We start from the raw sequence: 23,473 nt of genomic DNA, 5'->3' as shown, positions 1-23,473 counted from the left end.
CCAGGTTGCCGGAGCAAGGAAGTAAAATGCACTAGTTTTAGTAGATTCAAGTTGGGCAATCCTAGGATGGGGAAGGACCAGAAAAGTTGTGTGGAGAAGTAGGGAATATTGAAAAGAGACAGGCAACCTTGGCAAATACGATCACGTCACTCCAGCCTTAAAAGATGCCCACTGGCTTCCTATAAAATCATTTTACTTACTTTCAAAATAAAATCCTCACACCTACCATTATTTCTTCATAAACTTCTCATTCCTCATCACTCTTCTCGAATCCTGAGATCTACAAATCAAAATCTCTTATTGATTCCGTCTATAAAAGAATTTTACTACACACGTAAAATAAACTTCGCGGTAACTGCTCCGACATTGTGGAATTCTCTTCCACAACTTCTCCGAGAAGAACAAAATCTTGAAAAATTTAAGAAAAACTTAAAGACATTCTTATTTTCTTCTACTTAATTACTTCACTCTTATCAAAGCTTTATATATTTCTCTACATCTCACATTTTCCCCCATCCTATATGTTTCAACCCCTACCCCTCTTTCTCCTTTTCTTTCTAAAGTGTAACTTTACCCACCCATCCCCTTTTATCCTCACACTCAAGTTTGTTTTGTTAAAGTCATTAATGTTTTACTACACATTCTAAATTATCTAATATCTATTTAATTACTTGTACTTTTAATTATTTTTATAAATTGTGTAAACCGGCCAGATATTAGTTTGATGGTCGGTATATTAAAATTTAATAAACTTGAAACTTGAGATCACCTATGTAGAGATAAATAATCTTAAATTTATACCTGAGACAATGGAAGATTAAGTGACTTGCCAAAGATGATAAAAAAAAAAAACAAAAACAGCAGTGGAATTTGAACCTAGATTTGCTGGTCGTTAGATAACTGCTCTAACGTCTAGGATAGTTCTCTACTCAGAATTATCCTCTTTAGCATGCAAATGCTCTTGCACAAATTTATACCTGCTCTGAAGAACTTGTGTTCATTTCACAATGAGTGTATATTGCAATTTTGCCCTCCTTCTCTGCTCAAACAATACCTCTGGGAATTTCATATAAACATATCCATGCGCTTGTTGAGACACAGATCTCTTTGCACATGTATCCCTATGCAGTTCATAAGAGCTACTTCCTGTCTGTAAAACTTGATTCACTTGTGGAAAATGTTTATAAAATTACCCACTAGAACAGTGTTTCCCAAGATGATCCTGGAGTACCCCCATAAATATGCATGAAAGAGATTTGCTTGTAATGAAGGCAATGTATGCAAATCAAATTCATGCATTTTCATTGTGGAAATCCTGAAAATCTGACTGGCAAAGGGATACTTCAGGCCAACTTAGGAAACACTGCTCTAGAAGATCAGTTCATACGGTTTTAGGAGCCACAGAAACATCACAGTCTGCCTTCTGTAAAAATTCAGAGTCCTCTATCCCCAAATAAATTCCTTTTCTAAATCTGATCCCTGGCGTAGCTTCCAGAGATTTGTACATTTCAGCTGGATTACAATAATGCAGGAGGTCTGTTTTGCTATTCTTCATTCCTCTAGATGTTTCTGTTATTTCCAATCTCATCAACAAGCATGTTTCAGAAGCCCGGCTGGTGGAGGACATTGGGCATGAGCTGACATATGTGTTACCCTATGAAGCTGCTAAGGAGGGAGCTTTTGTTGAACTGTTCCATGAGATTGATGATAGACTGTCTGACCTTGGTATTTCCAGCTATGGGATCTCAGACACCACCCTAGAAGAGGTATGTGAGCACTGGATTCCTTACCTGTGGCACTTGTAGAGTATAAAATGACAGTGCACCTTGAGTCAGCTGAGAGAGCATTTCCTGGCAGTTTAGTGGCAAGATATACTCAAGGGAGACACAAAAGAACTAACCAAATGGAGATATTTCTCATAAACTTTATTCTGATATAATAGCAAGAAGAGAAAAACACTGCATACTGCTCCTTGTGACCCTGGGCAAGTCACTTAATCCCCCCATTGCCCCAGGTACATTAGATAGATTGTGAGCCCGCCAGGACAGGCAGGGAAAAATGCTTGAGTACCTGAATAAATTCATGTAAACTGTTCTGAACTCCCCTGGGAGAACGGTATAGAAAATTGAATGAATAAATAATTAAATAAGCCTAAAAGTAAGAATACTTGAAGTATATTTTTGAACCAATGTGGAGAAAGGAATAAAGAGGTCCAAGTCAGAACATAAAAAATTCCCAGAGTATTTTACAAAGGCTGTGTCATATGTAGTGACCTCTAGAGCAATATGATGGAACAAAATGATGGAGCAGTGATTTTACAAAGTCGCACGAGGGGAAAAATATACCACATACATCCACATGTTTGTTAAATTGCTGTTCCTCCTTGTCTCCTAAGGGGCGTAGCCTACTTTTGAATAGATGTGTGTCACCTGGCTGCCTCGGTTGCTCCAGTTCTTCGTCCCTCTCTGCTCGGGGTGGGGGCGGGGTCATTCCTGGGGGGCGGGTCCAGTTCTGGTGGGTGCCCTAAGGTCATCAGAGACCAGACCCTGGGGGGAGTGTGTTTCTTTCTTTTATCATAACACTGGATTGCCTAGTCTTGGTTTGGGCCTTTTGCCCCTGGGGGGAGGGGTTAGGGTTTCATCAGAGGGAATGCTTCCGGATGACGTGCAGGATGCGTGAGGAGCCGCTGCCTGCAGCTTTGTGCACACTGCGGAAATGAGGAGGAGCAAGTTGGCCAGAAGATAAGACACCCGGGGGCGGCAATGAAAACGCTGCGTCGTGCCGTGAGCTCCATAAAATGGCCAGGCGGGCCTTGTGTTTGACACCTGTGGTTTAGGGAATCACCTTTGGGGGAGAGGGGATATCCAGGGTGGTATTGAGGGGATGAGGGAGTTGCTGCTGTTGTTGGGGGTAGTATATAGATATCAGCCTTTATACCTGTCCCTTCAGGCAGACAGTTCTGCATGTCTCAGGGCAGATGTAAATACCAGATTTTTTTCTAGTAATCTGTATTCCTTTTGTAAAATAGGAAATATATTGCTATTATAGGCCATGCTCTCCTGTCCTTTATTCATCATACTCTCCTGTCCTTTATTCATCAGCTTTCTAAAATCACTTTCACTTGTGTGTGGAAACAGGGGTAGTGGAACACTTTTGTGATTGACGAGGCAAATAAACCAATTTGCAGCTTCAGCCTAAAGCTGTGTAGTTGCTGATGCTGTATTGAGCAAAATATTGCTCAGGCCTTCCCATTCTATTACCTACGTGTGGCAATCTACTTGTGAAAAAGCTGCCGTGGGGATTCTTCTAAAACAGTGTCTCTCAAACTTTCTTGAGCCGGGGCACACTAAAGGTAGAGGCCATGGCTCGAGGCACCCGGAAGTACGCGGACGTCACGGTGACATCCACGCATGCGCAGAGGCCCTCCATACAGGCCTTGAAATGCCAGTAGGGCGTGCCAGCAGGGAAGTCTAACTAATCAACTGAGTACCCCAACCACAGACCTCCCTAGTGCCACCCAAGCTCTGCCCCAGATCCCATCCCCTTTACTAATTGTAATGCAATTTTTTCCATTCATTTTTCATATACGCACAATATACACAGCAGATATAAATTTTCAAAACTGACACATTTCAATCACTATATTGAAGATAAAATCATTTCCCCTACCTTTGTTGTGTGGTGACTTTATTTTTCTGTGCTTTTAACTGTTTCCAGTGCCTTCTTATCCATTGACTGTTTTTCTCTCCATCTTCACTTTCTGCCTTGCATCCGTCTTTGGCATTAACTTAACATTCAATTGTTCCATTTTTCTGTGCTATTCTCAAAATCTACTGCTGGACAACCCCCCCTCCCCCCCGAACTCCCCACACATTTGTGCTCTTCACCGGCTGGTCAGTCGAATATTGGATTAAGTTATGTTTCTAGTTGCCAAAACACCTCCAGAAATTCAGTGCTGGTTGCCAGATATGGTCTGGCATTGAATTTCCGGGTTTGCTGCTGAGCATGGAAGATAGCCAGTCTGCCTTTCGTGGTCTGACTATCAGGCCCATGGAGTGTAGCCTTTCAATTTTTTCTTACTAGCTGTTATAAAGTGCTTATACTTACTGAAGCGAACAATGCCCGTTTCTTGGTCCCGAAACCGCCCTGCCCACACCCTGTCATCTGGGTACAGATATCCGGAGGCATTCTCCTTAGAGAGAAAAGATACGCAGACAGTGTCCTAAAGAGATTGCCTATCTTTTATTAGTTTACATCCATTTATATATCTTTTTACATGGGTCAGTGGTAATCAACACAGGAGAAGGGGGGGGGTGGACAAGAGAAGGGAGGGGGTGCGTGAACAGGATATGTACTGCATTGTTTAAATCTAAAGGTGTTAAAGGCTTCCCTTATCACTCTCAACCGGGGTCTGAACCTCCATTGTCTTCAGACAACTAACTTCATTAACAAGATTAAATGGCCTCTTCCCAAACATCAAGTGTTTGATTACCTCCAGCACAGACAGAGACAGAAAACTTATGTCCTTTCACTTACTATACCTATTAGACAATTGTCTCCTTTTGTATAGGATCATAAGAATTACCATACTGGGACAGACCGAAGGTCCATCAAGCCCAGTATTCTGTTTCCAACAGTGGCCAACAAAGGTCCTAAGTACCTAATCTTATCTCTATTTGTATGTTGCACATACCTATGCAGGCTCAAGGACCTAGCTAGATTCCAAGTAGTAAAACAGATTTTATGTTGCTTATCCTAGGTATAAGCAGTGGATTTCCTCAAACCATCTCAATAATGGCCTATGGACTTCTCTTTTAGGAAATTATCCAAGCCTTTTTTTAAACTCCCCTAAGCTAACTGCTTTCACCACATTCTCCATCAACGAATTCCAGAGTTTAATTACACATTGTGTGAAGAAATATTTCGTTCAGTTTGTTTTAAATCTACTACTTAGTAGCTTCATCGCATGCTCCCTAGTTCCAGTATTTTTGGAAAGAGCGAACAAGCGATTCACGTCTACCTTTTCCACTCCACTCAGTATTTTATAGACCTCTATTATATCACCCCTGAGTTGTCTCTTCTCTAAGCTGAAGAGCCCTAGCCACTCTAGCCTTTCCTCATAGGGAAGGCATCCGAAACATTTTATCATTTTCATCACCCTTCTCTGTACCTTTTTAATACCACTATATCTTTTTTGAGATATGGTGACCAGAACTGCACACAGTATTCAAGTTGCAACAGTATCATAGAGCAATAGAAGGGCATTATAACATTTTCATCTTTGTTTTCCATTCCTTTCCTGAGAATTCCTAACATCCTATTTGCTTCTTAGCTGTTGCTGTACAATATATCCTCAACAATGACACCTAGATCCTTTTCTTGGGCTATGACTCCTAACATAGAACGGGTTCCTTTTTCCCACATGAATCACTTTGCACACCCTCACATTAAATGTTATCTGCCATTTTGATGCCCAGTTTTCCAGTCTCATAAGGACCTCTTGCGATTTTTCACAATCCTCTTGCGATTTAACAACTTTGTGTCATCAGCAAATTTAATTATCTCACTAGTTTTTCCCATCTAGCTTTCTCATTAGTTATTCCCATCTCTAGATCATTGATAAATATGCTAAAAGCAGTGGTCCCAACACAGCCCCCTAGGGAATCCCACTATTTACCCTTCTCCATTGAGAATATTGACCAATTAAACCTACTTTCTGTTTTCTGTCTTTCAACCAGTTCTAAATCCATAATGAGATATTACCTCTTATCTCATGACTTTCTAATTTCCTCAGAAGTCTTTCATGAGGTACTTTGTCAAATGCCTGTTGAAAATCCAAATGCACAATATCAACTGGTTCACCTTTATCCACATGTTCATTCACCTTTCAAAGAAATGCAGTAGATTGGTCAGGTAAGATTTCCCTTGACTAAATCCATGTTGGCTTTCTCTCATTAATCCATGCTTACATATATGTTCTGTCATTTTGTTCTTTATAATAGTCTACCATTTTGCCTGGCACCAACGTCAGACTCACCGGTCTATATAATTTCCTGGATCACCTCTGGATCAGAGGACTTTAAATCTATTACTATCTATACATTTATAATTTTCACCTGGCACTTTTCTCCTGCTATATTGGGCTTCCATATCAGCCCAAACCAGTTCTAACAAGCCATTCATTTCCAATTACTGGAATATTTCCTCTTAAGTTCTCCTCACCCAGCCATTACAGTGACAGGTCTTGGCCATAATTCCTTCTGGGTCCCTGCACATTGCATCCCAATTCTGGCCAGTTTGTCTCACCATTGAGCAATGGCTGGGACTCTCCTCTTTTATCTCCCTTTAAGAGGTTGTGAGCTCTTCTTCTGAAGCATCTTCAGCCCAACTGGCCCAGAAAGTAAATGCTGATCTCGGGAAGCCAACTTGAGTCTTCTGCATAATGGTATGTAGCACTTCTGAATCACTGTGCTAACTCACTGTTGGGAGTTTTAAAATCGCTTTTTGATCTTTGCTTGGAGATGGTAAAGTGCACAGCTCTGATGCTCTGGTTATAATTGCACACTAAACCCTAAGACAAGCTGGACAATTTTGATTAAGAAAAGATATGTTGCATCTATGAACTTCATTCTGATTTATGGCTGGGGTAAGCAGTGTGCATGTAAAATTACACAACTCAGAATACGGTATTAAAGAAAAAAGTTGGCAAAACTGAATAGAGATCATACTTTACTGAGAAAGTGAATGCATCTTTTCGTGACAAGCTTCTTTTTAAACATATTGATACACAGTAGATGTTGTATTTATATTCTGATATTTCTTGTTCACTGTTTAGATATTTCTCAAAGTGGCGGAAGACACTGGTGTGGATGCAGAAACTTCAGGTAATCTTTGAGCCAAGGATATTCATTCGTTTTCTTTTGGGAAACCCAGATCACCTCAGCTTTTTACCAAGGAATGTTTCTTCTCTCATGGGTTTCTGGTGGTGTAGTGGAAGCAGGAGCTAGCCTTAGTCACACCAGCTCCTGCATCTCTGGGTTCAAAATTTCACCCATGTCTTCTTGCAGTAGCTTCTCTGTTTCTGTTATACTAACAAAATAACATATCAAGCTATGTGGTTCCTAATAGAGGATGTTCTCTTTCTGTGGGTGCACGGGCTTCCAGTGAGTTTAATTCATTACTGACAGAAAAGCAAATTAAAACCACTGTGTTATATTTTCAAAAGTATTGTTGAATTTATTTTAAGCCTGCCTTATTAAACTCTGAAGCATTTTATTTCATGCACAATAGCTGGGTGTTCACTCTTTTAGTTGGATTCTTTGTGGGGCATGGAGATCGTTGTTTTGACAGAGAAAGCATCCAAGATTTTTTTTGGATTTCAGATGGAACATTGCCTGCCAGAAGGAAGAGATATGTCTTTGGAGAGAGACAGAACTGCCTGCAGCCATTCATAGAAGATGATAATTTTGACCCAAATGATTCTGATGTGGATCCAGGTAAATGTGAATGCAAGCTCATGGTAGTCAACAGTTTAACATTCAATAGACGGTCCCTGCTCAGAAGAGCTTACAATCTAATTTGGATAGACAGGACGTCTTAGAGCTGGGGAGATTTGGGTAGAAAGAATGATACAATGGGTAGTCATGCTTAGATTTCTGTTACTATAGTTCTGCTTATCCTGTTTTGTAAGCTCTTTCCTTGCTCCTGACCTAGTCTTCCTCAGAAAGGTGCAAATGTAGCTTGCAATGTTTTTCTTACCTTCCCCCCTTTCCCTCTGTTCTCTTTAAGTGTGCATGGACCAGACTATGTTTACCCTGTGGACATGAAGGGGTTAATGTTGAGTTTGTGGTGGTCAGTTTTTTTTTTTGGGGGGGTGGGGGGGGTTTCACTCCAGCTGCCATAGGTTTTGTATACCTGGATATTGGCTGGAGCTGGTGACCTAGTGTTTCCTGCTTCTTTATAATTCCAGATCAGTTGGAACCATGGTTGTGATCTGGCACCATAAGCCTTCCTTAGAGATTTTCCTGCCCCCAGCATACCTAGTTTAGTCTTTGCAGCAATAGCTCTAGGCTGAGAACCAGGCACCAGGGCTCCTTTTGGAACCCTACAACCACAGGCTCTGGATCTGGCTACCAACTGTCATGCTTAAGATCACTATGGCTCCTACACCCCTCCAGGACTCTGAACACTGTTCCTCCAGTGACCTTTGTCTTCAGTCAGCCTAAGATAAAGATCCAATGTAGGGAATCGAATCAGGAATCTTCTGAATGACCATGCATGCCACCTGCCACCTTGGCTACCAGACTTGCCCAGGATAAGCTTTATAATCCATATCTACCAAGCAGTAATTAGAGTGTAAAAAGAAAAAAAATGTGATTCTCCAATAAGCTATATAAAATATAATCAAACATCCTAGAGAAAGCTTAAACAATATATACTGGTCAATAAGCCGATTTTCAAGAGTAGCATTGTAATTGCCTGAGTGGGGTTTGGGGTTTAGGTTTTGGGCCTGTGAACACACAACTGGACATGACCAGAAATAGTGCAGAAAAGTTCTTTATTGACTCAAACAGAACAAGATCGGGTAGAGAGGAAATGCATGGGCCCACCCAGAAATTCACTTTTGGCTACACTACTAATGTATATGCTAGTAGTTCTTCCCCTTCCTTGTATGCCAGTCTATACGTTTGTCCTAAAATTTTAGGGTTTTTAAAAAATTATTGTTGACATTCATTGGTTATACGTCTGTCTTGCTTGGGGCTCCTTTTACTAAGCTTCGTTAGGGCATTAATGCATGGAATAGCGCGCGCTAGACACTAATGCCAGCATTGAGCTGGTGTTAGTTTTAGCCGTGTAGCACGGGGTTAGCGCACGCTAAATCTACTGTGTGCGTTAAAAATGCTAGTGCACCTTAGCAAAAGGAGCCCTTAGTTTACCCCCACTTAAGTGTATTTTTATTGTAAGCTGCTTTGATATTTGAAAAGGCGAGATAACAAAATTTTAATAAACTTGAAATTTATTTTAATAATTTATGTTTATATCTGGTGAAAGATACCTGCCCTAGTATAATTTACATGTTGCAAAATTTTAATAGGATTTCTCAAAAGTTTCATTCACACAGCAAATTATGTAGCAGCAAACACATTTCATTCTTATCTATAGATTTTAAAAACTTGTACTTAAATTCTGAGTGTGTATTTTTAAATTGTGAACTGCTTGTGGTATATCATGTTATTAGACATATAGGCAGAGCAGTGCTGTTTTATTTGGGGGTGGCCACAAAAGCTCCGCCCTAGCCAGCAGAATTCTGCAGCACAACTTCTCACCAGCTCCCGACTCCCCCACCCACCTCATCCCGGTGCTGTACTTTTGAAATCTTTGGGCAGCCGTCACACTGCATCAACTAGCAGGCCTGCCCTGGAAGTAGAATGAAGAGTTCTGGGGCAGGCCTGCTCGTTGATGCTGCACGGCGGCTGCCCAAAGATTTAAAAGTACAGGTCTGGGAGGGAGTGGGTGGGTGGATGGGAGATTAAGCCATAACTGACCCACGACAGCCAATCTTTGGGGAGGCCATGGCCCCTGTAGCCTTCCCCGTTCCGACACCCACGATTAAACATAATATCGAGCCATTATATGGTTAAACAGCTAGAAATAAGGGCAAATCAAAAATTAAAGGCAATTGTTAAATTACACGATAACCAGAATAGAGCTATTGAAATGCAACATATGTACTTTTACATTGCCTGTTGGTAGCTCATCCATGCACAGTCCAGCGCTCGGCCTTTAGTCATGTGGTAGTCACGAGGTCAGAAACATGGACATTGCAAGTTTGCACCATCGAAGAACAACGCACAGTAGTGCGCTTTCTTTGAGCAGAGGGAATGAAACCGGAATGGAACCTGTGGAAATTCACCATCAGATATTGACTCAGTATGGTCATAGCACCATTAATCAAAGAAACGTTTATGAGTGGGTAAAAAGGTTTAAAATGGGAAGAACAGGTGTAACCGACAAAGGTTGTTCTGGTCACCCAACAACATCACGCATACAAGAGCACATTGACAGGGCAGATACCTAGATTAGAGAAGATTGACGGATAACGGTGTCTTATTTGGCTATAAATTTGGATATCAGCTATGGACCTGCATTTGCCATAATGCACGATGACTTGGGATACAGGAACATCTGTGCACGATGGGTTCCCAAACAGCTTACTGATCTGCACAAGCAATAGCATGTGGAGGTTGTGGCCCAGTTCCTGAGACGGTATGAAGAAGATCTGAGTATTCTGGAGAAAATTGTCACGGCAATGAGACCTGGGTTCATCACTGCAAACTGGAGAGCAAAAGAAAAAGCATGATGAAGCACCTGGCTTCGGGAGCAGCCGAAAAACTTCTTTTCTGCAGGAATGCATAAGCTAGTTGAACGATACAAGAAATGTGTCATCTTGCATGGGGACTATGTGGAAATGCGATATTTTCAATTGCTCACAGTTACTTCTATTAAAGCTGTTAAATGTATTTTGCCTTTACCTTTTGATTTACCCTTGTATTATCTATATCATAGGATTATGGGAAGGAATGGAAGTAATGCTAGGATTAATCTGTTTTGTAGCAATATTTGACTGCTAAACAGCTAGTGTCGGCATGGTCAGTGCTCACTACATACATTCATTTTCATATTAAGCACCAGTGGTAACTCTTAACTTTAGATGATGACCATGCCATCTGAAAATTACAGTACATCATTAAGTTTTATGGTGACCAAAGTCTCCTTCCCGTGAGCCATCTTGCAGAAAGAGCTTCTGCGTAGTTAGACATGGACTTGTCTTAATGGATCTTCTGTCAATGAACCAGCAGTGTCATCACTATAGTACTACATCTGTGCTGATATACCCTTTCAAAAGAGGCTTTTGCATGATAGAGGAGGTGGCAGTGTGTTACTGTATGGATGCAGTATTACTGACACATAACAGGAAAGACAATATTTCTGTCTCCCACAGAATCCCGTGAGACCGACCTTCTCAGTGGCATGGATGGCAAAGGTTCCTATCAGGTGAAGGGCTGGAATCTAGTGAGGCAGCAATTTGTGGCCCTCCTTTGGAAGAGACTGTTGTATGCCAGGCGAAGCAGGAAGGGCTTTTTTGCACAGGTGAGTTAAATATCGTTGTGATGCATTGGCTGTACATTACTTATCAAAAAGGAAGGTGGTGCAGTTGCAGAGGATTTAAAAACTTGATGACGGTGACAGGAATATTGTCTTAGTCTTAGCACATGATCTGGAACAGCCTTTGACAAGTTCCCACTTGGATAAATGTTCAACTTTTATCTAATATAATAAAGCCCTAAGCACGCATGCGCACTCCCACCTGCGTGCTCCCGTTTTCCGTGCGCTGTAGGGACCCGCAGGTAGGAGTGCACATGCGTGTGGCGGCGCGGAGCCTGTTGGCCAGAACCCACGCTCGCGGCAGCAGAAAGAAGAGGCCGTACAGTGCAGCGTCTCCCGCGGCTTCGGAGTGTGAACTGGCCAGGGCGACGTCAGTGGGGGCCGGACCGGAGATGGAAGGGAGAGGAGCTGCTCTCCTCCCTCCTCCCCTCCCCCAACGGACTTTGTTATTTTATTAAAGTTTCTTTATAGTATTTTATTGTACCATGTACATCGCTTAGAAATTAAAATAGGCGATTAATCAAAAACAGAAATAAACTTTAATTCCTGCCTCCCAGGCTTTTCCTCCTGCTCTGGCTGGGCCCGCGTAAAAAACCCCAAAACCCCCAGAGCTCGCTTCGGGTCCGGCAAGGGTTGCGGGTCCTGAAACCTTCTGATTCAAGCAGCGTCTGCAGCACTCTACACACGCTGTTTCGGGGCCTTCTACTGCCCTGATTTGCTGGGCAGTAGAAGGCCCCGAAGCAGCAGTGTGTAGAGTGCTGCAGACGCTGCTGGAATCGGAAGGTTTGTCAGGACTGCGGGAAGGGAAGGGGGGGCGGTAAGGGATAAAGGAGCTGGCCAGACCGCGGGAAGGGAAAGGGGGGGTAGAGGAAACGCCGCTGCTGCACAGGGAAATGGTGTGGGGGAGGGAAATGGAGTGGGAAGGAATGCTGCTGTGGCTGTTGCACAGGGAAGTGGTGGGAGAGAAATGCTGCTGCATAGGAGGCAGGGAGAGAGACAGATAGATAGAAAGAAAAGAAGAAAGACACAGGGGCAGGGAGAGACAGACAAACAAAGGGGGCCAGGTAGAGAGACAGACAGCGGGAGGGAGAGAGAGACAGAAATAAAGACACACAGACATATATTCTAGCACCCGTTAATGTAACGGGCTAAAATACTAGTTGGGAATAGTTATCCAGCATGAAAACTATGATAGCTGAACAACAGAAAAATAGCAACAGAAGTCAATTACTTGCTTAGGCAGATAACCTCAAATTGGTATGCATGCAGAATAAGAGAAAGTCTTCTACTCAAAGCCATGAAGAGAACCTGACAAACTGGTACATGCCCAAAAACTGGTACTACCTAGAAACCCATATACAGTACTTCAGTACTTTCAAAGGCTTAGTCAGGATCTGTGCAGGAGAAAGAGTTATGGGTATGCTGGCTGACTCCACATAAGTGGATTTTCAGCCTCCCGAGAGTACATGTTTGCTTTCACAATGTGTGTACTTTAAATTGTGTTGTAGTATTCTTGGGGGGGGGGGGGGGTGGAGTTCAGAAGCATGCTTGAATAATGCACATGGAAATTTAATTTTGAAAAATATGTGTGGGCATCTTAACATGCCTACTTGATGCTTCATTTGAGACAAATTAAAGTACCCTTGTGCTTCTTATCCACTTCACATTCAAATCATGAAGCACAGAGGGGAAGGGGGGGTGAAAGGGCGAGACGGCAGAGGGGAAGAAAGGAAGAGATGAATGTGGAGGGGACAAAATGGGGAGAGAGATAGATTTGGTGAAGAGAGCAAAATGGGGAGAGGGAAAGAAATTCAGGGGAGGGAGCAGAAGAGGGAGGGAGAAATGGATTACTCAGGGAGAGTAGAGAAGGGAGAGGAAGGAAATGCTGTGTTACAAGGGAAGAGTAAGTGAGCAGCCTGTTCACAGCTGCTGTTGCTTTAGGAGGCCCAAAAGTTGAGGTCTCGGGGGGGGACGACGACTGGGAAGTACTGCACAGGGGGCTGGGAGGGAGAGATGGAAAACTACTACACAGAAGAATGGGAAAGAGGGAGGAATGGAATTCCCTTTTCCCACGCGGAATCTCACCACGCCGGCTGTGTCAGCATCAAATCTTGCCATGTTGTGGTTTCAGTAGCAGTTCCCACACGCTGCCTGCCGCTGACCCAGAAGTCTCTCGCGGCAGAAGGGAGACTTTCAGGTTAGGGGTATGCAGCATGTGAGAGTCACTGTCGATACTGTGACCTGAAGAAGCAAACCTTGGAGTACAGGACAGGAGAGGAAGAAAAGTTGGTGGCACACGAGGAGAGAAGGGATGAAAGGAACTTCATGAAGGAAAGCTGGTGGCACAGGAGGAGGGAAGAGGTAAGAGAAAGGAAAGTTTGTGCCACAGGAGGAGGGGAGGGTGAGAGGAAGGAAAGATGGTAGCACAGAGGGAGGAGAGGGCGACATGCAAGGCGAGAGGAGAGGATGAAATTGCACATAATAGAGAGGAGGAAGGGAGAAATGGTGCATGGAGGGGGATAGAGAAATTTAACATAGGGCACAAGGAAGGGAGAGAGAGGTTTTGGACATGGGGGTAGATGAGTGGGAAAGAGAGATACACACGAGTTGGAAGAGGAGAAGGAGGGAAATGTTGTATCCAGGAGCAGAATGGAGTGATGCCTGCAAATGGGAGTGAGGGAAGAGAATGGGAGAGTGCAGCAGGGAAGAGATAGGGAGATGTCAGGCTACGAGGGTGGGGAGGAGATGCTGGGCTATAAGGGTGGAGGAAGGAAGTTGCTGAGAATGGTAGAACCCTGATGGGGAGGAGAGGGTGGCAAGAAAATAGATAAGAGGCTAGATATAACAGAGATAATGGAGGTACATTGAAGATGAAAGGGAATGGAGAGCTGAGGAAGGAATGAGATGGGGAATGGGAGAGAAGATGGAAATTTGATAGGTAGTTGAAAAGTGGAAAAGAGAAGAAGGGTAAGAAAGAGGCAGAAAAGAGCTAAAAAGGAATTATCAATATGTTTGAGGTAGGTGTAGTGAGGGAATAGATAGGCAAGTAGAAAAGACAAATGGATAGCTGCCACTTGAAGAAGAATTAGCAGACAACAGGAAAGCAGAAAAAAGAAACTGGAACCAACATGATAAAAAAAATAAAACATCCAGACAAGAAAGGTAGAAGAAAACCATTTTATTTTAACTGTTTAAATGGAATAAGGCTAATAATTATCAAAAATATTGTTTAAATTTAGACAAATAAACTTGCAGAATTTTGCATTATTTGCTAATTTTGTGCACAGAATTCTGCCAGGAGTAAACAAAGAGGTAGAAAGGGGTGAGAGGGAAAAATCTTGCATATGGTGGAAGGGAGGGAGACATGCATGGATAAGAGAGAGAGAAATGTTGAATATAGGGTGGAGGGCAGGGAGAGATGGTGCATGAGGAGAGAGAAAGAAATGTTGCACATGATAGTGAGGGGAGGAAGGGAGAAATGCTACATGGAGGAGAATAGAGAGGTTTGACCCAGGCACAAGGCAGGGAGAGCAAGACAAAGAGAGAGAGATGGTAGACAGTGGGAAAGAAACAGAAATGTTGGATATGGCAATGGAAGGGAAGATACAGATACAAAAGTTGAATGTGAGCACGGGGAAAGAAGAAAACATCAAATGGGCAGGAGACCCTGGTGAGTGAGATGACAGAAGACAAACAGAAACCTGAACCTGGAACCAACATGATTTGAATAATAAGATGACCAGACAATAAAAGGTGGAAAAAATAATTTTATATTTTGTGGTTACAAAATGTCAGATTTGAAGTGTGTATCCTGCCAGAGCTGGTGTTAGCAAGCGTGAGCTAGGGCTTAACAGAGAGAGGAAAAGTCTTTTTTGTTTTGTTTACACCACAGCACTTGCATGGGGTTGGAGAAGGCAAAGGGGGGTGGCGTGGGTGAAGCAGCTCCAAAAAATAAACTTGCTAGGCCTTTTTAAAAAAAATTGCCCGATTGGGCAGGAAAAGTGAATCAAATCGAATCAAATCAAAAAATGTTTTCCTGAATCGGGCAGAACTAGTGGGCATCACTCCTGCTGATCTTTGATTTGGGGTCTCTCTTTTTTTAAAATTTTCAGGGGGGGTTCTGAGCTATCAAACCTTACTTTCCTGTGAGTGCCTGAGCTAATCAGCACTCAGGTACTGATCAGAAAGTAAGGCTACAACAGCTCAGATCCTGCCTGCAAATGTGCTACAGCGAGGTTAGGGAATCACTCGGCGATGATAGAGAATTGCCTGGAGTGCTCATTTTAATATTAATGATCTCGTTGTACTACATTTGCATGGCAGAGTCAGAGACAGCTGGGAAGCTCAGCAAAGACCACGGTGATAATTCTGATTATTGGCCAATAAAATGCTGCCCCACTAAACTGGCTGGAGCAGGTTTAGTGACCGTGATAAAGGCACATTAGATTTTGAGAATCTTCCCCTGAGTAAGTTTTGCGTTTGTGCAGCCATCAGCCTGATTCCTGTTGCATTTTCCTCTACTTTGTTTCTAACTGTACATTAAAGAAGCTGGGTCTGAGAGTGTCAGGCTTTGATGGGGTAATATCTCCAAATGGATTAGTTGTTTGCATACTGTGTCAGGAATGAACACCTTCCCCCCCCCCCCTGCTCCAACTCTCCATGCTATGGAATATTAGAGATGATTTCAGCCTCTATGATTTTCTGCTAATGCTCATCCCTGTCCCTGCAGACTTCATTTTCTTTCCCACATGTCCCCGCTGAAAGCAAAAAGATGTTTTTATACAATTTTGTGGGCCTAAGGCCTTGCAGGTAAACATTTTAAGTCTATAGTGTGTGGGGGAGGTTTTTTTTAAAAAGAAACTTTTATTTTGATTGAAAGAATATCAAAGTATAACTTGTGAGGCGTGCTAGGTTCTGCATTGTTCACAGAAAACTAAATATCAGCTCAGTACTAGTGATATTTTAGTCTAGCTCTCCCAAACATTTTAGTTCTTATTCAGTTTGCAAAATCACAACAAATAAACCAAGAAGTGAAATTTTTTTGTGAGCAAAACAGACACAATTGCAAACATATCAAAAACAGCCCTCAGAATATCACACACAAATAACTTAGGCCCTTTTTTATTAAGCCGCAGTACAGATTTCTATCGCGGCCCACTCTGACAGTGAAAGAATTCTTAGTAAAAGGGGGGTGGGATGGGATAGTGCTTTTTATCAGAGTAAAAGCAAAGTAATAGCACTTGGCTTAGTGCTTTTCTCAACTTGAAATGAGACTAAACAGGAAATCTGCATGTGTATGTACATTTCTCTTGCTCTCTGTGTCTGTATACAGTACATATTTATGGGGGTGATTTTTAAAACCTTGTAGGAATCTTGCAGATCCACAGCTACGTTGTATTGTTGGGCCTGAAAGCACATTTTCATTTCAAAGCAGAATGTTGCCAGCAAGCATTGCCAGTACTTCTATTCCTCCAGATTTGAATTTGTGCGTGCTAATGCAGCTGTGAAATGTGCGCAGAAAATTATGCACCGGGATTTCAAAGTGCTCCCTCCTTCACAGCATGGGTCTTTTTATTCTGTAGAGGAGCAGGGTGATTTTTAATTCCCGATTTCACTTAGCTATTAGCTTTGTTACCCACGTAAAATGATTTGAAAATTGCCATCTTTGTAAATAAGTAATACACACAAGCTCTGAAAATCTTATCCTAAACCTTCACGATCCTTCTCAGCAAGACAGGAGATATAGATTGGGGCCACCCTGAAAGCAAGGGGATGTGCAAGGAGAAGGTGGCTCATTTTTGCTGTGGATTTAGAGTCTGTAAAATGCACGCTGGTGGGAGGTAGGACATGTGAGTTCCAGAACATTTGCTTTCCTCAGCCAGGACTTTGCAGGGACTGCCTTTAAAGCTAACCTCCCTTTCTCATGTCTTTCAGATTGTGTTGCCGGCAGTTTTTGTGCTCATTGCTCTGTTGGTCAGTCTGATAGTGCCTCCTTTTGGGAAGTATCCCAGCCTGAAACTGCATCCGTGGATGTATGATGAGCAGTACACCTTCATCAGGTATGATGTTCAGATCTCTGCTCAACCCAGTTAAACAAGACCTCCCATGAGTCATCCATTTTCCCTGGCACTATAATATTCTTTATACAAATGACAGGAGGAAGCACTGTACCAGCAACTTCTTACTGACTTGGTTACCGAATGAGAAGACTTTGAGTTGGCATTATTCTGTACTCCCTTCAGGAATCTTTTTTGTTGTTATTGTTCTTTACTCTTTCCTCTTTGGTGATAGTTCTGAATGTAAGTGCATTTGTATTTGTGTGAATTGTGTACTGTACATTACTGTATTTCCCCATATATAAGCCACGGTCTTTACATAGATTTTGCAAACTGGCCTAGTGGGCGCAGCTTGCTTAAATGGGGTGGCCTATACATGGAGCATATCATCATCCCCCCCCTTAAATAGCTCCCTCGCCGGTAAATACCTCCTGGACGGCTATGCCTGCTTCCTCCAAACACGCTGTGCAGGGCAGGAGCGATGTTTGCAATCTCAAGCCTCGCCCTGTGCCCTTCCTGTTTGGCTGTTGTCGTGAGAACTGATGGCAGCCAATCAGGAAGGGCACTGGGCGAGGCTTGAGATTGCAAACATCGCTCCTGTCCTGCACAGCGTGTTTGGATAAGGCAGCCAGCGTATTTGGAGGAGGTATTTAAGGAGAGGGGGATGATGCCCCGGACGGGCAGGGCCGGGCTTGGCTCCAAGAGTGTGCAGACCGCTTGCGCTCCTGCACTGGGCGGTTCCCGCTCTCTCCGTCACATTTCTCTTCCACCAAGGGATGACTCACTGCTGAAGCCACCCCCTTGTCCCGTTCCGATCCCACCCGGCGATATGGTGCTGCTGAGCAGGGCCTGCTGCACGCAGTGGGTTGCCCCCCACCCAGGACTTCAAGTACGCCAACCTCTTCAACTACCTGGACAAGAACCAGGATGGCAAAGTGGACATCGCCGAGCTGCAGGAGAGCTTGCAGGGCATGGGAATGTCGCTGGAGAAGGAAGCCAGCCAGAAAATAGTTAAAGCTGGTGACACAAATAGAGATGAGCAGCTGGACTTCAATGAATGTATGCACTACCTCGAAGAACATGAGAAATGAAATTACCTTTATCCCAGGACAAGCAGGCAGCATATTCTTAACGCATGGGTGACGTCACCGACGGAGCCCCGGTACGGACCTTTTTAACTAGAAAGTTCTAGTTGGCCGCACCGCGCATGCGCGAGTGCCTTCCCGCCCGACGGAGGAGAGCGTGGTCCCCAGTTTCTTCGTTTCCGCGGAGCGAAGAAGACGCATGTGTTTTCAACGGCCGTTGAAAAACTAATTTTTGCCTTCCCGCTCGCGTATTTTTTTCCTTTTTTCTTATCGGTTTCCCTTTATTTTTGTTTTCACAAAAAAAATAAAAATAAAAAAACTCGTCGAGTTTTCCTTATTTTTTCAGGCCGGCCCCGGCGGGGCCTGTTGCCACCATACAGGCCTCCGGGTTCGATTTTGCGGAGGCCGTGTTTCCATTCATGCCCCCTCAACCGGGTTTTAAGAAGTGCCAGCGGTGTGCACGCCCGATCTCCCTCACCGACCCACACAATTGGTGCCTCCAGTGCTTGGGTCCAGAGCATCGGGCTGACACCTGCACCCGCTGTGCTACGCTTAAAAAGCGTACTTTGAAAAATCGGCAGATCCAGCAAAATATTTTGTTTGGTACCGGATCTGCCATGGAACCGGCTGCGACGTCGACGGCACCACAAAAGTCGGCACCGACGACATCAACACCACCGGACCCTTCCTCGGGGTCGTTGGGCCCAGGTAAGCCGGCTAAGAAGCCTCCCACTTCCCTTGAGCGCCCTCCTGCCACGGTTGCGACACCGGCCCTCCCGGCACCGCACCGGCCCCGCAAACGCTCCGCTCCGATCTCGGTGAGTGCCTCATCATCAGCCTCCTCATCGCCGGAGCGTAGAGCGGCACCTATGGTACCGAAGAAGAAAAAAGCGGTACCGGTGCCTCCCCTGGACGACCGCATCGCGGCCATACTCCAAACACAGTTACAGGAGCAGCTGCAACAACAGCTCCAACAACTGTTGCCGGCGTTGCTGGCACCGCACCTTCCGGTACGGGACCGGTCCGAGCCTCACACTGTCCCATCGGTGTCGACCCCCTCGGTACCGATTAATACTTCCATGCCGGTGCTCTTGGCAGAAACACCTACAGTACATACCCATGATGCTGCCGACCCTGTCCGGTCCCAGGAACATCGGTCTTCCTCACCCGGTACCGCCTCGGTGCGCTCAGGCAAATCTCTTTCAAAGACCCGCCATGCCGAGCCCTCCACACCGATGTCCAAACGTACGCACCCCGACGTTAGGGACCCAGATTTGTGGGAAGACTCCCCTCACGGTACCGAGGAGGACGCTTCATCAACCGACGAAGAACCCTCCATGACCGACACCGTCTCCAAACCAGAACAATCCTCTTTCTCCAAATTCCTTAGGGAGATGTCAGCAGCTCTTTCCATTCCCTTAGAGTCCGACTCTAAAAAGTCTCAGGCTTTCCTCGATGCCCTAGACTTTGAGCAACCTCCCAAAGAATTTCTGAAGTTGCCCGTCCACGACATCTTACGGGAAACTTTCTATAAAAACTGGGAAGCTCCCCGCACGGTTCCTGGAGCCCCTCGTAAATTGGATAGCTTGTACCGGGTTATTCCAATCCCAGGGTTTGATAAACCTCAATTGCCCCACGAGTCCTTCCTGGTGGAATCTACTTTGAAAAAATCTCAGGGTTCCAGTGTATATGCCTCCACCCCTCCTGGCAGAGAGGGAAAAACCATGGATAAATTTGGTAAGCGCCTTTTCCAAAATGCCATGTTAGCCAATAGAGCCAACAACTACACCTTCCACTTCTCCTTCTACATGAAGCATCTGGTGCAACAGCTCTCCTCCTTACAGAAATACCTTCCTGAACGTAAGGTCCCTCTTTTCCAGCAATATATTTCCAGCCTCCTCCAACTCAGGAAATTCATGGTTCGCTCCATCTACGACTCATTTGAGCTGACCTCTCGTGCATCTGCCATGGCGGTGGCCATGCGATGTTTGGCATGGCTGAGAGTCTCTGACCTGGACATTAACCACCAGGACCGCCTGGCTAACGCACCTTGTCTGGGTGATGAACTCTTCGGAGAGTCCCTGGACTCAACAACCCAGAAACTCTCAGCACATGAGACCAGGTGGGACACTCTGATTAAACCTAAAAAGAAGACTCCACCTGCTCGCACCTACAGACAGCAGTCTTCCTACCAGTGCAGGTTCTCGGCCAGACCTCTCAACCCGCCTCAACAGCAGCCTCGCTGACCTCGTCAACAGCATCAATCTCAGGCTCGCTCACAGTCTCACCAACCTGCCAAGCCTCTCCCTCCGTCAAAACCATCTCAGCCCTTTTGACTTTTTCCTCCAGGGCATAGCCAGTCTCCCATCATCATTGCCTCTTCCTCAGCCTATCGGAGGTCGCCTCCAAATCTTCCTCAGCCGTTGGGAGGTCATCACATCAGACCAATGGGTCCTCAACATCATTCGCCATGGCTACTCTCTCAACTTCCAGACTCTTCCACCAGACAATCCTCCCGTAGAGTCTGCTTCTCACTCCTCCCAAACCCCCCTCCTCCTGAGGGAGGTCCAATCCCTCCTTCTTCTCAATGCCATCGAAGAGGTGCCTCCGGACCAAAGGGGTCAGGGATTCTACTCCCGCTACTTCCTGGTTCCCAAGAAGACAGGAGACCTTCGTCCCATCCTCGATCTCAGGGACCTCAACAAGTGTCTGGTCAAGGAGAAGTTCAGAATGCTCTCCCTTGACACGCTTTACCCTCTTCTCTCTCAACACGAGGCCTACACTCACATCCCAATCAATCCGACTTCACGTCGCTACCTACGGTTTCAGATACAGCACCGTCACTATCAGTACAAAGTGCTACCTTTTGGCCTCGCTTCATCGCCCAGGGTGTTCACCAAGTGCCTTATTGTGGTGGCGGCCTTCCTCAGGTCTCACAACCTCCAGGTGTTCCCCTACTTGGACGATTGGTTGGTGAAAGCACCTACGTCTCCACTTGTGCTACAAGCCACTCATCACACCATCTCTTTCCTCCATCTCCTGGGGTTCGAGATCAACTACCCCAAGTCGCATCTGCTTCCCACACAGCGACTTCAGTTCATTGGAGCAGTTCTCGACACCACACTAATGAGGGCGTTTCTCCCCTCCGACCGTCAACGGACCCTGCTCCACCTCTGTCGTCAGGTGCTCCTTCATCACTCCATTCCTGCCCGACAGATGATGGTCCTCCTGGGCCACATGGCCTCGATGGTCCATGTGTTTCCTCTGGCGCGACTCCACCTCAGGACACCTCAATGGACTCTTGCCAACCAATGGTCACAGACCACGGATCTTCTTTCTCATCCCTGTGACATCTCTGTGACATCGTCTCTTCAGCAATCTCTTCAATGGTGGTTGAACTCCTCAAATCTTTCCAGGGGTCTACTCTTTCATCTACCCCCTCACTCCATGATCATAACTACGGATGCCTCCCCCTATGCGTGGGGAGCTCACCTGGGAGATCTACGCACCCAGGGACTCTGTACCCCTCAGGAGCGTCAACATCACATCAATTTCCTGGAACTCAGAGCCATGTTCTATGCTCTCAAGGCCTTCCAGCACCTTCTCTGCCCTCAGGTTCTTCTCCTGCGCACAGACAATCAAGTCGCCATGTACTACATAAACAAGCAAGGCGGCACCGGATCTCGCCTCCTTTGTCAGGAGGCTCTCAGCATCTGGACCTGGGCCATGGCCCGCAATCTCTTCCTCAAGGCTGTCTATATCCAGGGTGAACAGAACTCCCTGGCCGACAATCTCAGCCGCATCCTTCAACCTCACGAGTGGACTCTGGATCCTTCAACACTCCACTCCATCTTTGCTCGCTGGGGCACTCCGCAGGTGGACATCTTTGCAGCGCCTCACAACCATCAGCTGCCCCAGTTCTGTTCCAGACTCTTCTCTCCTCATCGTCTGACCCCAGATGCATTCCTGCTCGACTGGACGGATCGGGTCCTCTATGCCTTTCCTCCACTACCTCTGATGTTGCGGACGTTATCCAAACTCCGCAGGGACAGGGCCACCATGATTCTCATCGCTCCTCGGTGGCCTCGCCAACACTGGTTCTCTCTCCTGCTTCAGCTCAGCTCCAGGGAGCCCATTCCTCTTCCTGTGTTTCCTACTCTACTTACGCAGCAACATCAGTCTCTACTGCATCCCAATCTGTCTTCGCTCCACCTGACAGCTTGGTTTCTCTCGGGCTGACCTCTCCAGAGAATCTGTCTCAGCCTGTCCGTCGCATTTTGGATGCCTCCAGGAAACCGGCCACCCTCCAATGTTACCATCAGAAGTGGACCAGGTTCTCCTCTTGGTGTCTCCTGCATCATCACGATCCCACCTCATTAGCGGTGGAAACTGTACTGGACTATTTGCTCTCTCTGTCCAACGCTGGCCTCAAGTCTACCTCAATCAGAGTCCACCTCAATGCCATCACTGCGTTTCATGAGCCTATCCTCGGAAAACCTCTCACGGCTCATCCACTGGTTTCCCGGTTCATGAGAGGCCTCTTCAATGTCAAACCACCTCTGAAGCCTCCTCCTGTCGTCTGGGACCTGAATGTGGTTTTATCAGCCCTCATGAAACTCTCTTTTGAGCCTCTTGCCACAACTTCGCTCAAACTTCTAACATGGAAGGTGCTTTTCCTCATTGCCATCACCTCTGCCAGGAGGGTTAGTGAGATGTATGCACTGGTCGCCGATCCACCGTTCACTGTTTTTCACCATGACAAAGTGGTTCTGCGTACCCATCCTAAATTCCTTCCCAAGGTGGTCTCGGCTTTTCACCTCAACCAGTCCATTGTGTTGCCTGTCTTTTTCTCTAAACCCCATTCTCATCCTGGGGAACAGGCATTGCACACGCTGGATTGTAAGCATGCCCTTGCATACTACCTTGACCGTACCAGGGCTCACCGCTCGTCCCCTCAGCTCTTTCTGACCTTCGATCCTAACCGTCTAGGTCGTCCTGTCTCTAAACGGACGCTTTCCAACTGGCTTGCTGCCTGTATTGCATTCTGTTATGCTCGGGCCGGTCTCTCACTGGAAGGTGCTGTCACGGCCCACAGGGTCAGAGCTATGGCTGCTTCTGTGGCTTTCCTCCGTTCCACGCCCATCGAGGAAATCTGCAAGGCTGCCA

At 45.5% G+C, this 23,473-nt stretch overlaps 1 protein-coding gene across 1 annotated transcript in view; it reads left to right on the top strand.

Moving 5' to 3' along the window:
• Positions 1-23,473, top strand: part of ABCA1 (ATP binding cassette subfamily A member 1) — a 264,923-nt gene that overhangs the window by 179,367 nt on the left and 62,083 nt on the right. Inside the window, exons 25-29 of the mRNA XM_033918403.1 lie at positions 1,564-1,766; positions 6,836-6,884; positions 7,383-7,496; positions 11,003-11,151; positions 17,101-17,225. Of these exons, the coding sequence (XP_033774294.1) occupies positions 1,564-1,766; positions 6,836-6,884; positions 7,383-7,496; positions 11,003-11,151; positions 17,101-17,225 (640 nt within the window). The remainder of the gene's footprint in view (positions 1-1,563; positions 1,767-6,835; positions 6,885-7,382; positions 7,497-11,002; positions 11,152-17,100; positions 17,226-23,473) is intronic.

The sequence above is a fragment of the Geotrypetes seraphini genome, chromosome 1 (assembly GCF_902459505.1).
Source record: "Geotrypetes seraphini chromosome 1, aGeoSer1.1, whole genome shotgun sequence".
Lineage (NCBI taxonomy): Eukaryota > Metazoa > Chordata > Amphibia > Gymnophiona > Dermophiidae > Geotrypetes > Geotrypetes seraphini.
Note: the sequence above shows the minus strand (reverse complement) of the source record. Positions and strands in the feature narration are given on the sequence as shown.